This window comes from Garra rufa, chromosome 15, assembly GCF_049309525.1.
Source record: "Garra rufa chromosome 15, GarRuf1.0, whole genome shotgun sequence".
Classification (NCBI taxonomy): Eukaryota; Metazoa; Chordata; class Actinopteri; order Cypriniformes; family Cyprinidae; genus Garra; species Garra rufa.
This window is the reverse complement of record NC_133375.1, coordinates 5,538,323-5,555,787: the sequence shown is the minus strand read 5'-3', so window position 1 is coordinate 5,555,787 and position 17,465 is coordinate 5,538,323. Positions and strand designations below refer to the sequence as shown.

The 17,465-nt window shown below is 36.7% G+C and overlaps 1 protein-coding gene across 1 annotated transcript in view; it reads right to left on the bottom strand.

Moving 5' to 3' along the window:
- The window catches only part of antxr1a (ANTXR cell adhesion molecule 1a), an 84,367-nt gene that overhangs the window by 41,599 nt on the left and 25,303 nt on the right, over positions 1-17,465 (bottom strand). Inside the window, exons 9-13 of the mRNA XM_073819296.1 lie at positions 15,311-15,371; positions 14,643-14,741; positions 6,166-6,235; positions 5,970-6,048; positions 4,359-4,454 (exon numbers count right to left, since the gene is read on the bottom strand). Coding sequence (XP_073675397.1) covers positions 4,359-4,454; positions 5,970-6,048; positions 6,166-6,235; positions 14,643-14,741; positions 15,311-15,371 — 405 coding nt within the window. The remainder of the gene's footprint in view (positions 1-4,358; positions 4,455-5,969; positions 6,049-6,165; positions 6,236-14,642; positions 14,742-15,310; positions 15,372-17,465) is intronic.

Here is a 17,465-nt window from a genome sequence, read left to right as displayed (position 1 = left end):
TACAATCAAGATGAAATTGAAGTGCAGACTTTAAGCTTTAATTCAAGTGGTTGAACAAAAATATAACATAAAATGCTAAGGAATTACAACCATTTCTATACACAGACCCCCCATTTTCAGGGGCTCATAAGTAATTGGACAAATAAATATAATCATAAATAAAATGTTCATTTTTAATATTTTGTTGAGAATCCTTTGCAGGCAATGACTGTCTTAAGTCTGGAACTCATGGACATCACCATTTACTGCAGCTGACTTCAGTTGTTGTTGGTTTGTCGGTCTTTCTGCCTTTAGTTTTGTCTTCAGCAAGTGAAATGCATGTTCAATCAATTTGAAATCAGAAGATTGACTTGGCCATTGCAGAATATTCCACTTTTTTACCTTTAAAAACTCCTGGGATGCTTTTGCTGTATGTTTTAGGTCATCGTCCATTTGTACTATGAAGAGCCACCCAAACAACTTTGCTCCATTTAACTGAGACAGTATATCCCTATACCATTCAGAATTCTTCCGGCTGCTTCTGTCTTCTGTCACATCATCACTAAACACCGGTAACCCAGTGCCACTGGAAGCCATGCATGCTCATACCATTACACTGCTCCACCATGTTTCACAGATGATGTTGTAGGCTTTGGATCATGAGCTGTTCCAAGCCTTCTCCATACTTTTTTCTTCCCGTCATTCTGGTACACATTGATTTTAATTTCAGCAGTCCAAAAAAAAAGCTTTTCCAGAAGTGGTCTGGCTTTTTGAAATGTTTTTTGACAAAGTCTAATCTGGTCTTATTTGCACCTTGTGGTAAACCCTCTCTATTTTGCTCTGGTGAAGTCTTCTCTTGATTGTAGACTTGACAGTGACACGCCTACCTCCTAGAGAGTATTCTTCACTTGGCTGGATGTTGTAAAATGTTTTATTACCATGGAGAGGATCATCCAATCATCCACCATACTGTCGTCTTTTGTGAACATCCAGGCCTTTTTATGTTGCTGAGCTCACCAGTGTGTTCTTTTTCTTCTCAGAATTCACCAAACTGTTGATTTGGCCACTCCTAATGTTCCTGCTATCTCTCTGATGCATTTCTTTTGTTTTTGAAGCCTAACTATTGTCTGTTTTACTTGCATGCAGAGCTCCTTTGACTGCATGATGGGTTCAGAGCAACAGCTTCCAAATACAAATGGCACACTTAGAATCAACTCCAAATCTTTTACCTGGTTAATTGATGTAGAAAAAATGAAGGAATAGCCCACAACTGTCCATGAAACAGCTTTTGAGTCAACTGTCCAATTACTTATGGTCCCTTAAAAAAGGGGGGAGGTACATATTAAAGAGCTGTAATTCCTTAACCTTTCTACCAATTTGATGAGACTGCCCTAAAAATTCAGAAAAAGTTCAGAGTGTGCACTATAAGCCCATATTCATTGTATAACTGTAACTTGAATATGTTTCGGTCAACAGCTAAAATAATAAAAATTGTGTCAGTGTCCAAATACATATGGACTTGACTGTAATTATCTCATTAACTTCAACACTGGTTCCACTGTTAATTTTAACACTGCTTCAGTGTATATATGAGTCCACAGAGTTAACACTCAGAGTGTTAAATTAACACTGGGGATTTTGCTGTGTGGAGGGCCAGTGTCCTGCAGAGTTTAGCACACCTAAACCAGCTAATCAAGGTCTTACTAGGCATGCTAAAAACAAAGCCACTAGAAGGCCCCTGCTGAAAAAAGCCTAGGCTGGTTTGCTGGTTTTAGCTGGTCATAGCTAGTCAGGCTGGGAGACCACCAGCTAAAACCAGCTTAACCAGTCTGGCCAGGCTGGGAGACCAGCTAAAACCAGCTACTTCCAGCTTAAACCAGCTAAGACCAGCCAACCAGCCTAGGCTGGTTTTAGCTGTTATTTTTTAGCAGGGGCAAGCCTGCAACCATTAGCCAAAAAAGTGTAATGGCTAATGCTAATGGAAAGGAGTCCAGAGGCTGTTATTTTAATGGGTGTCAATACAGGAGAGCCTTCACTAAGCTGAATAAACAGCTTTTTAGAGGTAAAGGCTTATCATTTAATGAATCGACAGCCTATCTGATAATCTTCAACATGTTTTACACTAAAAATACTTTTGGACTGAACTATTTTTAGAGTTTACCACAAAAATAATCTAAGAGAAGTCACTGACTTTTTTCGACATGTGGAATTCATCTTACGGCATTTCCCGTTAATTCCTAAGGTATCAGTAAACACTGATTGAGTGTTGTACAGGTCTGACTGAAATTTAATAATGTCAAGGTTGTAATGTGGTTGGTTATTAAGCCACACATGATGCAAGATAGCCTCCATTATATTTCTGTCATGACAACTCTCAGAAAAGTTTAGCATGTTAATGGATATGACAATGTTAATGTATTTGGTCTTGGTGGAATAGATCTGCTATGCTGCTGCTGTTGGTTATTGCTGTAGTTGTAGATTATTGCTGCTGCTGCTGCTGCAAACAAGTACAGAACTTGATACTGCCAAAGCATATGCGATACAGTGCTGTGAGTATTTAAGACATACTGCTGCTGCACAAATAGCATAAAATAACCCGTAGCAGATCTATACAGGTGGAGCTGGGGAAGGTGGAGGGTTTCCGAGGAACTCTGAAAGCACGCTGCCAAATGCCCAAGTGAATGCTACCAGCCATTTAAATAGCTGCAATCTCATTGGTTGCGTATGCAACATGAACCAATCAGTTTGCGCCTAGTCGCATAACTCTGTGATATCATCTAAAGTTTCATGGCTATTGGTATTTCTCCAATAGTAAGTAATACAAACCCTTTCATCTCCCTATATTAAGACAATACCTGCTAGAAACTTTTAGGCAGGTGTGTTGAGGCAAGTTGGAGATAACCTCTGCAGGACACAGGCCCTTTTTACACACAAAAACGCATTCTGTGTGAATGCCCCCCTACTGGTAGCCATTGACAAATTAGACAAAATATAGTTTTACTTTATTTTGATGGTCCCTTTAACACATTCTGTTGATTATCAGTAACATTGCACCTACATATCTACTAACTCTCATTAGAGTGTTAGTAGAGTATTATTAGACTGGGTTAGAATAAGTTGGCATGAACTTACTCATAGTCAGTAGAATGTCTGTTGGGAGACCATCACAATAAAGAGTTAGCAGATATTAATAAGACAGTCTACTAATACTCTAATACTAATCAACAGAATGCTCAAAAGGGAGCATCAAAATAAAATGTTATCCAAAATATTTAGTAACTAGGCAAACAAAGGGTGAGCCTTTGGCAGGAAATGCAACCTAATGGGAAAACAAGTTGTTTTTTCCAAAACAGGTATGGTTTTAATAACATGAAAAACCTACTGTACAAATGTCAGCTTTTTAAATTGACATTTAAATCAACCAAGAGCAATGCATATTTTCTAAACCAAGAATAATAACATGGTTTTTAATAGTGACATTTTATCACCATTAATGGCAAGGTTACACTTTATTTTGATTGTGCACTTTATAAATTCTACTGACTATAAGTTACTTTTCAACTACATGTCAGCTTATTCAACTAACCCTAACAGTCTACTAATATACTAATATTGTAATGAGAGTTATTTAACATGCAAATGCAAAGATACTTATATTTAGTGGAATGTCTAAAGTGGACGAAATAAAGTGTAACCCTCAGATTCAGAAGAAATGTGTATTCATGCCATGTCCCAAGAGACCGGGGGAGCATTTCTTATTTAACAACACATCGTAACTCTCTAAATAACTATTGTAGTATGAGTCATAATTGAAGAAATAAACTATCTAGTCAAAACTGTTTCCTGAAATCTTAGTAACTTTGTTGCAAATCCGTGAAACCTCACTGGTTAAAAATACATAACAACTGTCATTATTGACATCATGCAGGAGCTGAGGTAATAATAATTATATAATTAACATTGCATCTTTTTCAACATTTTGGTTTTTTCTATTGTTTTAATTTATTTCCAGATGCATGATTCCATCGTGGGTTCCCTCTTACGTCACACTCCTGCAGACTTGAGCACACGCAGACTCAAAGTCCAAATGACACAGTAACAAAAAACTATTCTTCCAATGAGAGCTGTAGTTCCGACCACACAAGTTTTCAATGCTCTTCATGAATGTTTATTGAAACTATGGTTTGAGAAAACACAGAATTGCTGAACCGTTGGTAACAATGGAAATTGTAACCATAGTTGATGCATTTAGAAAACGCACCCTAGGTTTTCTGTGTAATACTGCAGATGCAGATTTTGTGCAGTTCTGTGTGTAAGTCCTAATATGTAGCAGGGTTTCTATTTAAGTAAACACAAGCTTTTCCATGCAGAGGACTCACCACAGTGCAGCAGAGAGGCCAAAACCACCAGAGGAGAGCCAGAATCAAGAGTAGCATCACTATCAGTAGTGCTATGGCCAGGATCGTACCATCAGACTGCAGGGAGGAACAGATATAAACACTTCTCTGAATGGGACTGTTTTTTGTTATGACATGACATGCAGAAAAACATTTGGAAAATGTAATGGAACAATAAGATGATGTCAGTTGAACAATCTCTGGTTTAAACAATGCTTTCATGAAAGGGTGTTAGCTATGAACATAACAGATGATGCATGTTGAAAAGGATGGCTATTAAATGAGGAGATGGACTAAGTTACAAGTCATCTCACTGGTAGACCTTTTAACTCTTTGGCTTGTGGGAAGCTTTTGGATTTGTCTGGTGGGAAACATATTGTGCTCTTCTAAGAGCTTTGACTGGCACTGCTTTATAGGCATCAGACATTCCAGCAGTCCTTTTAATACATTTTTCACCCTAATTTTGTTTTCCTTTCTTTGCACAGAAGTTCCCAGCCTGTAGAGCCTTTTGTTTATTTCCCTTTCACACGTTTTTTTCAGTAATTTGACTGCATTCTTAAAAGCTAAAACAGTACATCAATGACTGTTAGCTAGATAATCATTTTGAGTAATACTGCCACTTCAAGCTTTGAAGTTAACTTACTAATATTAACACTTCTTAATATTTTCCAGTAGCATGAAAGTAAATAATCTATATTTAAAGAAGTGCAGCTCCAGCAACAAGCAAGGTTTGGTACACAATTTAAAAGCCGGGGTAATTAATCATTATTAATTTTCTTTTCTTTTCTTTTCTTTTCTTTTCTTTTAAGAAATTGTTACTTTTATTCAGCAAGAGAACATTAAAAAACGATTTTTAGAATGCTACATACATTTTCCATTTCAAATAACATTAATTATACAGGAAACATGCTAACTAGATGCTAATCATGCTAGAAACATGTCGATCATATTAACAACATGGTAGCAACATAGTAATCATACTAGAAACATGCTAGAAACTTGATAACAACATGCTAATCATTTTAGCAACATCATAAACATGTTAACAACATGCTAATCATTTTAACAACATGCTAATAATCATGACAAAAACATGTTATCATTTTAACAGCTTGCTAATCATGCTAACAACATGGTCATCATAAGATTCTAGATAGATGCTATTCATGATAAAAACATGTTAGCAACATGCTAACAAAACAGTAACCATTTTAGGACCCTGCTGAAAAAAACAGCATATGCTGGTTAGGTCGGTTTTGGTGCTGGGATGCTGGTTTTAGCTGGTTTATGCTGGTCCTTTGCTGGTTTATGCTGTCCATTTGCTGGTTTATGCTGGTCCTTTGCTGGTTTATGCTGGATCTTGACCAGCATAAACCAGCAAAGGACAGCATAAACCAGCAAAGGACCAGCATTAACCAGCTAAGGACCAGCATAAACCAGCAAAGGACCAGCATAAACCAGCATCCCAGCACTAAAACCTAAACATCCCTAACCAGCATATGCTGTTTTTTTCAGCAGGGTTCCCAAACACTGATTTTCAAACACAAAAACACAAATAATAAAGCAAATAATATGATTTAGAACAATACTTACACAGCTTACAGTGGTGATAGTTACAGAACTAGAGATAAAACTCAAGCCTTCATTCATGCTGACATAAAGGGAGGCAGCCCTGAAATACACATAATAGAAGAAAAAAAATACTTAAACACTTTGAAAACACTGCATTGCATTGCTAAATAACCCACTAGACAGAAAATAAAAATATTTAGGACACTAGGACACTTACGTTCCCTCCTCTCGAAGAACAGGAGCTGGACAGAGCAGATAAGTGTCCTCCACTACCAATGGCTTCACCACTAATAAAAAGGATAAATACAAAATTACATTTCAAAGACAAATCCTGCATTAAATATATGTATATTGTTGTCTGATTCCTTGTTACATAAGAGGATATTTGATATAAAACAGCTGCAGTTGTTGAGGATCACACTGCACCTAATTTTCAATTGTTGCAAAACATACCAACCACATTTTATTCTATTGGATTCAAATGTTCAAGGCTAGAAACTAGAAGCAACCCTTACGCAAGGCACTTAACCCCTGGTGGCCAAAAACATCCGAAAGGAAAGAAAAATAGGTCATGAATTACAGAACAGAGGTAATGGGGCCACTTCTCCAAAACCTCTCTGAAGCTGCTAAACCAAGAGCCTCCAACTGAGAAGCCAGTGGAGGCCTAAAACCAGCCAAAAACAACAAACTGCAGATGTAAAGGTTTTCTCTTGTAATCGGATATCTATTTAATATCTCACAAATGCAACTCGGAATTACTACACTTAAAAAAATCAAACGGACAGGAGGGAGACACAACTAAAGCAAGAAAACAGAGGGTAATTTACAAAAATATAACACTTCTGAGTTTTTCTTTATTTTGTAGAAAGCTGTTTGTTGGTACAGGCGGTCGGCTCGAATCCCAAAGAATCCGAATTCTGGCAGAGGGTCATGTTGTCGTTGTGCTTTATTGGGCTGTTTACCCTTAGTACATGAGGGAAGGTCATGTTTTACTACTAAGTAAAGACACGTGCACATGGTTTCAACTTGCGTGATAAATCAATAAGAATTACTGCTGATACAGAATTGCATTTGAGCCTTTTGGGAAGGAAATGGTCTCCACTGAGGAAGAATTTAACAGCCCTTGTGTTTGTTATGCAATCATCTGACTGCATGAGGATTTTTTCTTTTTTCTTTTTGAGGTTTAAGAAAGGAAATGCAAGTCAAAGACAGCTAGTCTAGACACCCCCAGACCACCCCCAGTCCATTCACTGACTGACCGTCTGATTCATAATACACATTGACAGAAACCTGCAGATGGCTGTGAGGTGATTTTTCTGACCAGGGCAAATGTTTAAGTTCATTTTGATGCTCTAACTGTCCAGGTTTTATAATTATGGCATGTCTTCTTTTACATTTTATCATTGGTGTCATTGGCTAATAAGAAAACCAGGACTTCAAGGTCAATATTGAGGTTTGGTGTCACTTCACTTTAGTAGTTCTGTGTTGTTTGGACGCAATCCTTCATAGTGTTTAACAGTCCCTATCATTTACTTTCAGCTTTCGCCCACCACTCTTCTGAAGTCTTGCCATGCTTTGTGTACCTAGTCATAATCATAAAGGCTGCTGTTCTGAAAACACCAATCAGTTTGGCTGTTAGAGTTACAGAACGGGTTCCCATGAGTCTGACAGCCACTCATTTCACCCACAACTTGTAGTAAACACAGCTAAACAAACTAAACTGATATACAAACTAGATAATGCAGACAACGAAAGATAAATAAAACATAATTACAACTTTTGTTGTTTACTGTAGCCTACATAAATTATATTAACCCCTATAATACTTGGTATTCACTTTATTTTGTCTAAATCCTGTAAATCATAATATTTACACTGCAAAAAAATGCTTTTCTTAGATTTTTTGTCTTGTTTCCAGCCAAAATATCTACAAATTCTTAAATCAAGAAGGATTTTCTAGACAAGTAAAATTATATAATCTGCCAATGGGGTAAGCAAAAAAATCTTATTTCAAACTGAAAAAAATATTATTTTTCTTACCCCATTGGCAGATTATTTTGCCTGTTTCAAGCAAAAACATACTTATTTTTGACCTGTCTTTTCTAAAAACAAGACAATAATTTTTACTTGTCAAGAAAATCCTTCTTGATTTAAGAATTTTTAGATATTTTGGTTGGAAATCTAAGTAAGGAAAGCATTTTTGCAGTTATAATACTCACCTTCTGTTCTGATTAGGACAAATAGTGTGTAAATTTCCATAGCTACATCTACAGAGTAGTCAGAAACAAGCCTTCAATCAGCCTTGGGTTCAAAGTAAGGAAAGCAGGTTTGTGCTTGATGGACATTATCATTCATTTACAGGACATCCTCTCTAGTGTTTACAGTGGTCAAGAGCAAATAAACAGCAGGCCTCCTCAAAGTCAGAGCAAATTTGGTGTAGGTCTGGAAACATGCCTTGAGGATGGGAAAAAGTGGGACCGCTGTGCTGAGGGGTGGACTGAAAACGTTTTTTCCATTTTTTCTTTTTTCAAATTGCTTCCATGACACAGTTACACTCATCAACCAGATGCTCTGGTCTTTATCTGACACAAACAATTAACGTGGTGCCACATTCGAGATGTCCGGCTTTAATCAGAGCAAAGACAGGCAAAGAGATGTGAAGCATCAAACCTGGTACCCATTACTGATACTGTAAAGTAGGATTGAAGTCAGATGACTGGTGCTTTGATCTTACAACCCGTGCCAGTTTTAATGAAATTACGATTGTTTGGAGAGAATGAGACCCTCCCTGAAGCTTTAATACCATTACAGTACTGCTGCATATGAAATGTCAACACAGAATCGCCTGCACTTTAATAACTTTACTTCAAAAAGAAAGTTGCCAGATGATTAACAGCAGATTTTGTTAAATATACAAAGCTTAAATATCTTTTCCATAAGTGCCGTAGTAATTAATTTGAGTCATCACGGGGCATATGTGAACCGTGACTCTGTTTTGCTGGTCACTCAAGCAGAAAACACCTCTTTATTTTTAAGTCGAAATTTTTATGTTTTTTTGTATTCTTCAAAATTCGTCACGCACAGAATGTCACAGTGACTCTGAATTATCAAAACACTCAAAATGCTTGCTACGATACGAAAATGCAGAAAATTGAACCCAATCCAAATTACTTTTTTATGATGAATGAACTTTTCGCCAGCAGTGTGTAAACGTGATTGACACTGCGTGAGGTTGTATTTATTTTTTTAACGTGCAAAAATTTCAGAAAAGAATTTCGGACTCAGTGTATCAAGACCTTAAGTTTCTGTAAAAATCTTAAGTGGTGACACCAAAATCTACTGCCACCATCACAATCTCATGGCAATTTCTAACTATTTCACATTTTGTTAAATTAGAGGCTAAAGGCCCGTTTACACCAAGAATGATAACTATAAAGATAACTATAACAATAACTATATTTCTGTCATGACAACTGTTAATGCATTTGGTCATGGCGGAATAGATGTGCTACGCTGCTGCAGCTGCAAGATTATTGCTGCTGCAAGCAAGTACAGGAACTTGCTACTGCCATATGGCGATAAGGTGCTGTGAGTATTTAAGACATACTGCTGCTGCACAAATAACATAAAAAAACATAGCAGATCTATACAGGTGGAGCTGGGAAAGTTGGAGGGTTTCAGAGAAACTGTGAAAGCATTCTGCAAAATGCCCAAGTGAATGCTACCAACCATTTAAATGTAAGCTGCAAGCTCATTGGTTGTGTACGCAACATGAACCAATCAGCTTGTGCCAAGTTATATCATGTCAGAGTTTCATGTCAGAACTAGGCATTCTAGGTAACATTCTTTTTATTATGAACACTTATTGTCTTTATGTTGTCACTTTAAATGCTCAAGATATTTAAAGCAGGATTGATTCTGATTGTCAGTGTTTTTATCGTTCATCAAATGAAAATGTTAAAAGTTGAAACAAATGTTAATGAAAAAATATCATTAAAACAATCACTTATCGTCCTTAGTGTGAAAGATCCTTAATTCATATAAATTTGTACAATTGCATTTGTATGATCTGTTTATGCCCCAGTGATGGTTAAAGGGACAGTTCAGCCAAAAATGATAATTTACTATAAATGCACGAATATGTTTTGTCATTGTGTGATTACACAAACTAGTGAATTGAACTATTTTATAGAAAACAAACTGTCCAAAATAACCAGTTCACAGAAAATAATCAGATTAACCCTTTTGCCTGAGGCTCTGGATTACAGGTAATAATGTTGGAAATAATGTCAAGTTTCTTGCGCAGACTTCATAAGACCACAACATATCAGGAGCCATGGGTATTAATTTTGTGTTGTCTGATATGCCATTTTTCAACCTGATTTCATGACAAAAACATACCTATGGTAACTTTTTTTCAAGATGCGAAATACATACCGCCGTGTACATTTCGCGACATATTCGATGTGAAATGTCCACTGATTGGTGCTAAAAGAGTTTCTGATTTGAAATGTCCATTGAGTAGTGCTATAACTCTAATGCTACATGCACTACATCTAAACCTACGCAATAGTAGGAACAACAGCAAATGTGACGTACTGTCCAGTAAAAACGCAATCGCAAGCATGCCCTTTTAGCTTGTTTTCCAATCTCTCATCTTTCAGATCTTCCATTGTGAGTCATGTTTTTCACGGGATTTGTACCCAATTATTCTAAATCCTGAAATCCAATTCCATGCCAACTGAGCTACCAAGCAAGTTTGTTACATCGGAAAGCGAAGCATATGGAGCTGCAATCATAACGGTGTATGAAAACAATTACAACCACCTCTAGTTTTCATTTCTTTTGAAAACTGCAGTAATATGTACTTACTGTTATGTATTTTGCATCTTGCGAATAGCTTTTTTAAATTATTATAAATGGTCAGCCGCTGACTTGCATTTTATGAATCACCAACGACCGCATTTTCAGCTAAAAATCTTTTTTAATGTTCTGCTGAAGAAAAAAGTCACCTGCATTTTGGATGGCCTGAAGATAAATTAACAGCCAATTTTCTGTGTTGCATATTTTTTATACAATTAAAATCATGCACATTAATGCAAAATTGCCGCCTCATAAAATAATTAGACCTACATTTTCTCATGTGATTGGGTTTGTTGCCACTTGATTTCCAATATAAAATCTGCATCCTAAAGCAAAATTCACTACTTCTGCTAGCATACTAGTTTAATTTCATCAAGCCTGTGACTCATCTGCCACGCTCTGCAACACTATAGTGTGCAAGAAAGGGCGCAGATCCTGTTTAAACATGAGAGCTACAGTAAAAACTGTAAGGGGTAGAGCTGCCATTTGCCTGATGGGCTTTGCGAACGCTGTTAGCCTTTTGTGTGGCAGTGTTTCTTTCTTATATCTCCTTCATTTGGCAGGAATCCATCCTGTAAAACTCCTAATGTTCCTCCTTTAAAAACTACTATTAGCCAAAAAAACAAATGGAACTGGCATGGCATGGTCGACCATTCCAAGATTTCTATCAAAACGAGCCTTCTGGGACGTTTGGTGGAAAAATGATAGCTAATCAGAAGGTTTATAGAATCTGACTTAAATCATTCCAACCATATGGCAATTACGCAAGAAAGTCACGGAAAAGTCTTACATAAGACTGCTGTCATCCCACATAACATTTAACCCTGTTTAATAGTCTGCATTGAGCCAAGATGTGTTCTCAGTAACGCAATGTAATGTAAAGTCAGGCTTAAACTGAAAACTCTCCCGTCATTCCAGACCACCCTTCTTTTTTTCTGTGAAACACAAAATATCTTTTCTATAAAACATAAGTTCAGATTCACCAGAGGCCTGCAAAAAGGGCAATTACAAATAAACAACATAAATGTATTATAAAAGTAATCAGTATCACTTAATCGCTATATTTGAAGTCTTCAAAAGTCTTCAAGACTGAAAGTTAAAGGTGGCATATCATGAAAATATGGCTTTTTCAGTATTTAAGTGCTATAATTGGGTCCCTGGTGTATCTACCAGACAACATTAAAAAAAGAACAACCCAGCAACTTTGTGTGACATAGGACATAGTACTAAACTAATGTGCATTCTCTTTCATGTCTTATTGCACTTAAACTGTCAAAAACACACGTAAGTTACAAAAACAGTCAGTTATGTCTGTGAAGGTAAACAACTGGGAAAGAAATTGCATGTTTATATTAGATTTGTGTGGCAGCAGCGTAATATACAGTAAATAAATCAATAAATCCACTGCTCTCTTGTCTCCTCTGAGTAATTTTATAATAAGATCCCCTTATTATAAAATTACTGCCCCTTAATCTGTATGTTACTACCCATGGTGCCGCCATTTTGTTTTCGCAAGCGACAGCAGTGTACCAGTACTAACACCATGGCAAAAGTGAGAGGAAAGCATGCTAACTGTTCTGTTTTTGGCTGCACAGATGTGCACATAACACTGTTTAAAGTCCCAGCCTCAGAGGAGACAAGAGAGCAGTGGATTTATTGATTTATTTAATGTATATTACACTGCTGCCACACAAATCTAATATAAACATGACATTTCTTACCCAGCTGTTTACCTTCACAGACATAACTGACTGTTTTTGTAACTTATGTGTTTTTTTGACATAAACTTGTGTCAATAAGACATGAAAGAGAATGCACATTAGTTAAGTAGTCATGACAGCCGCTTTCTGCGTGTGCTTCGGATGTATGGACTTAGGCTCAATCCCAATTCTACCCCTTACCCCTACACTTAGCCCTACCCCTCCGTTTGGCGCGTTCACGTGAAGGGGTATAGGGTGTCTCATTTCTCTTTTGGTTGGAGGGGTAGGGGTAAGGGGAAGGGCCAGATAGCCCTCCAAACGAAGATTTTTCAGGACCTCACTTCAAACGAAGGGCTAAGAGAAATTTCCAACATGGCTGCTCACTCGAGCAAGCAGACTCGTAAATATAAGTAATTTTTGCCTTTAATAAGGATTTTGATGACAATGTTTCATTATATGTATATTACCTTCAATCTTGTGTTTGTGTTTATGGTGTTGTTTTGTAAATAAACGTTTGCAAAAAAATCGCTAAAGTTTGCTAGCAGATAGCACTGATTGCACGATATTACAAAATATATTTTTATGTCATATACACTTGACTGCATGTTAGAAACATGAAAGACCAGTGGCACGGCAATTTGCAACGGTGGTGTAGTGGGGAGGGTGTACGCAGGTATACGGTGTATACACACTTCCACTTTTTAAATCCCCTCTGATGCGCATTATTCAGTAGTGTCCTGCATTTGCCAAAATCATGGCAGTCCACCACATCCAGTCATGTGAATAAATGTAAATATTCGCTCAAAACACCCAATAAAGGCAGTGATGATGCAGTCAGGACCGTGGAGCCGGCTTGCTTTGAAATGTATTTGATGATTGCGCCTAATGCACCTGCGCCCGCTACGTCTACCACACCAGTAATTTCAATCAGTACATAATAATAAAAACGATACCTTACAAATAAAAAGAAGCTGATTTTTACGATCAGAAATTTCTTAAACAAGTGAACCCCTGTAAACATTTTAGTCCAAGGATCCAGAAAACGAACGCGTTCAAATAGAAAGTTGAAAACGAAATTCACAAATGAAGCATATATACTTCTCCAGGCACCACTACACTGATTAGCAATTTGCCGCGCATGTGATAATGCGTTGTTTGTGTTGCTTACAGCCACATGTGAATGAACGGTGCGTACACCGTACATTTGTACTTTTTGAAACATGACAACATTTTGACATCTTGGAATGAGTGATAAACACCTGCGCATGTCCTCTGACGTAACATTAGGAACTAGCGACAACCTATGATGACGTATAACAGTGTTGTAGTGGTGTCCCATTTCTTAGGGGAAATATTTTAGCCAAGGGGAAGGGGCGAGGGGTAGGCGAAGGGGTAGAAAATAGAATTGGGATTGGGCCTTAAACAACCGTATATCAGAAGTTTAAACTGATATGGCTTTAAAATGCATAATTTTAGTGCCATAGACATGATAATCAAAACAGAATTTCTGAGGTATAAGCTGTAAAGGCACAGCTCTATTCTGGAAAAAAGGGTGGGGAACAGCAGCTCATTTGCATTTAAAGAGTCATGCATGAAAACAGCATTTCTGCTTTCACTCAAAATTGGCATTTTCAAAATGATATAATAAATTATCTGTGGGGTATTTTGAGCTGAAACTTCACAGACACATTCTGGGCACACCTGAGACTTATATTACATATTGTAAAAAGATGCATAATAGGTCATCTTTCACTATTATTCAAATCAAATATGGAGCTTATGGCACACGATATGAGACCCTCGATGATGTCTGATATTATTGTAATGCAACCTGATGTTCATGTTTTATTTATGAGCCTCAAAAGGTCACTTTCAGGTCTGGTCACTACACAAAGCTATCACTTGACTGTAGAGGACTTTGAAATAAGCGCATCAATCACATACTATGTTAATGTTGCTTTCTTGGTGCCTTTTTGTAGCACTAAAATGACAGACAGTTTATGGCCAATAATATTTATACAAAAGTATATGTATACAAAAGTATACAAAATATTTTGTGTTCCATGGAAAAATATAACAGCATAGAGGCCTTGAAATTAAACACAAATTTGCAATAATTTATTGTACTTACTTCTGGTAAGGGTGTCGTTTATTCTGAAGCTGCAAAGAACCTTGTCCACATTTCTAGCATGGAGGAATCCATTTCCTCTCACAACGACTTGGAATGCCTCTTTAAACAGAAAGTTCACACATAATGTTAAGTCGTGTAGCAAATTTTGAAAGACAGTTACAGTAAAACAAATCAAAGCCATCAAAGACATAAAAATGTACAATAAGTTTGATTTTCTAAAGAAATATCATGGTTCAAAGCATTTGTTTTTCATATTAGCGACATTTTGGCAAAATTTTGTGAGTGGAAAGGTCCATTTTTATTGTCAATTGTGTGGTGACTGTATGAATCATAACTCATACCAAAGTCACTTTCAAACCAAGCAGCTTTCTGCTGGTCAAATTCACTGTCATCCAGCGAGCCGTTTCAATTTGCAGCCGGTTTCTACGTAGATAGCTAGCTATTTGAATAAGACCACCTCCGAGCCATATACGAAGTCCGAGGCAAAAATTCACGCACCTTGTACATGCCCTAAAAAAGAGAGTCTTGGGGTGAGCAGAAGCTCATTATCATTTAAAGAGACATGCACCAAAATGGGTTGATGTGAAGAGAGCTGTTTTTGGTAAACAGGGTGGTAAAAAGGGTGCTGTTATTGACTCAAATGATGATCTAATGAGAATTATACTCACCTCCAGCACATATACTGGACGGTTCTGCAGCAAGGATCTCTATGCATGACTTCTTCAAGATCTAATGGGTAAAAAAAAAGAGAAAATTCAGGAGGTGAACAACTAGATTAAACTAACTGACGACTCAATTTCATCTCCATTCTGTCATAATCTTCTCACCCACATTTTGTTCCTAATCTATTTCAAATGAGATTATTTATTCTGTTGAACGCAAAATAAGACATTTTGAAGTGCCTGAAAAGTCAATGGGGACCAGAAACATTTTGGTTTCCAACCTTCTTCAAAATAACTTCCTTTATGTTAAACAGAAGAACATACAAGTATAAAAACGAATCATGAACGAATTGTCATTTTGGGGTAAACGACCCCTTTAAATTCATCAAACAAATAGTTAATGGAAATAGCAAATGGAGAAGATTTTCCGTTGACTTTTTTTTTTGCAGAACCAGTTTATTTTATCCTAAAGAATCCACCAATCATAGCAACACCTCTCCTGCAAGAGCCTCAACAGAACAATCCTCATGTGGGTTTTTTGTTTTGAACAGCACATCTGCTTTCTCTATCTCTTTCCTCTTGTCATCGGCCATACCAGCACCTATGTGTGCCGAGCTTGTTTTGATCTACATGTCTACTGCCTTCCTCTGTCATCTATGGAAGTATGCTTTCAGGTCCCTGCTGATTTATGACACTTTGCTCCTGAGCTTCGGCCAAGAGCTTTCAGCATGCAGCTAATTGACAGCAGATGGAGGCCAGCTGGACTGACCCCAGTCTCAGCTCATGAAACAGTCAACCTCTGCATGGGCGAGACACATCTTTACCCAAATATCTCCTCTTTTCTTCCACCTCGGCTCCAGAGCTTTAAAAATATAAATCATTAGCTTTCACTACACAAAAGAAAGGACACGCTGAACTGGCTTTGATGGTGTTTGGACAGACTCCAGCTGACCGTGGGATCAAAGCGGTCCAGGCAGGGCATGGCAGGTCTCTGTGATACTGGAGACAACCCAATGTCCTCAGACGGGACTGAATGAATATTCTTGTTTGTTGTTCTTCACTTTTGTGTTTTTCTTTAATTCTTCTGTTGTTTTTTTCATTAAAAGGCTGTTTCTTAGGGTAATTTTTACCCAGGAGGTCAAGCTTTGTCTGGTTGGCAGGGCTCCGTTTGCCCCTGCTGGAAGATGCTGTAACATAAGCTCCAGAAAAGCATGTTTCTCCACTGATGGCCAGTTAAATTAATGGTTGACTGATACTGATTTTATGATGGTTGCTATCTTAGCAGGGTCAATAAAAAGCTGATATATCACTCTCTTTAATTTCAATGGCATCAATGGTTCTATATAGAACCTTGAACATCCATGAAACCTTTCAAATGCAGAAAAGGTTCTTTAGATGTTTAAAATGCTCTTCAAAATGATTCTTTTGGGAACTGTTCACTGAAAGGTTCTCTGGGAAACCAAAAATGGTTCTTCTGTGGCATCACTGTAAAAACACCCCTTTGGAGCCTTTATTTTTAAGTGTTGAAAAATGAATTATAGGACAAGATTTACTTAATAAAAATTGATTTATACGTATGATTCTGTAATCTTATTATAATATTTTCCACAAATAAAGAAATTATTAAAATATAATTAAAAAGGAAGTCAACACGTTAACCAATAATAGTCTTCGTAACCTGGAAAAAAACGTTTTTAAATTAATACAAGCATAGTGCTAAATTTATGCTCATTAAATGAAATGTTATTTTAGACATGTTTAGAAAATAATAAATATGTATTTGTTGAATGTTGGTTGTTTACTTACTAATAATAAAAGTAAAATGCTACTAAAGTACTTTTTCATATAAATTGTTTCATATATATAAAATATTGTTTATCTTTATTTAGAATTTTATATTATTTAGAAAACTGTTAAACAGAGACAGTAAATTAATGAATATAAACAAAAACTAATGCCCAGTGCTGTCAAAATTAAAGTATTGCTTCCAAAACAACAGCCAAACAGAACAATTTATTGGCCAATAATTAAAAAATGGCAACAAAAAAATCTGTATATTGAATGATTGATCATAGTAAATTTACACTGTAAAAAAAATCACATCTTCAAACTTAAAATTTAAGTTTAATTGCTTTATTTAAATATTACTTTATTTAAAATA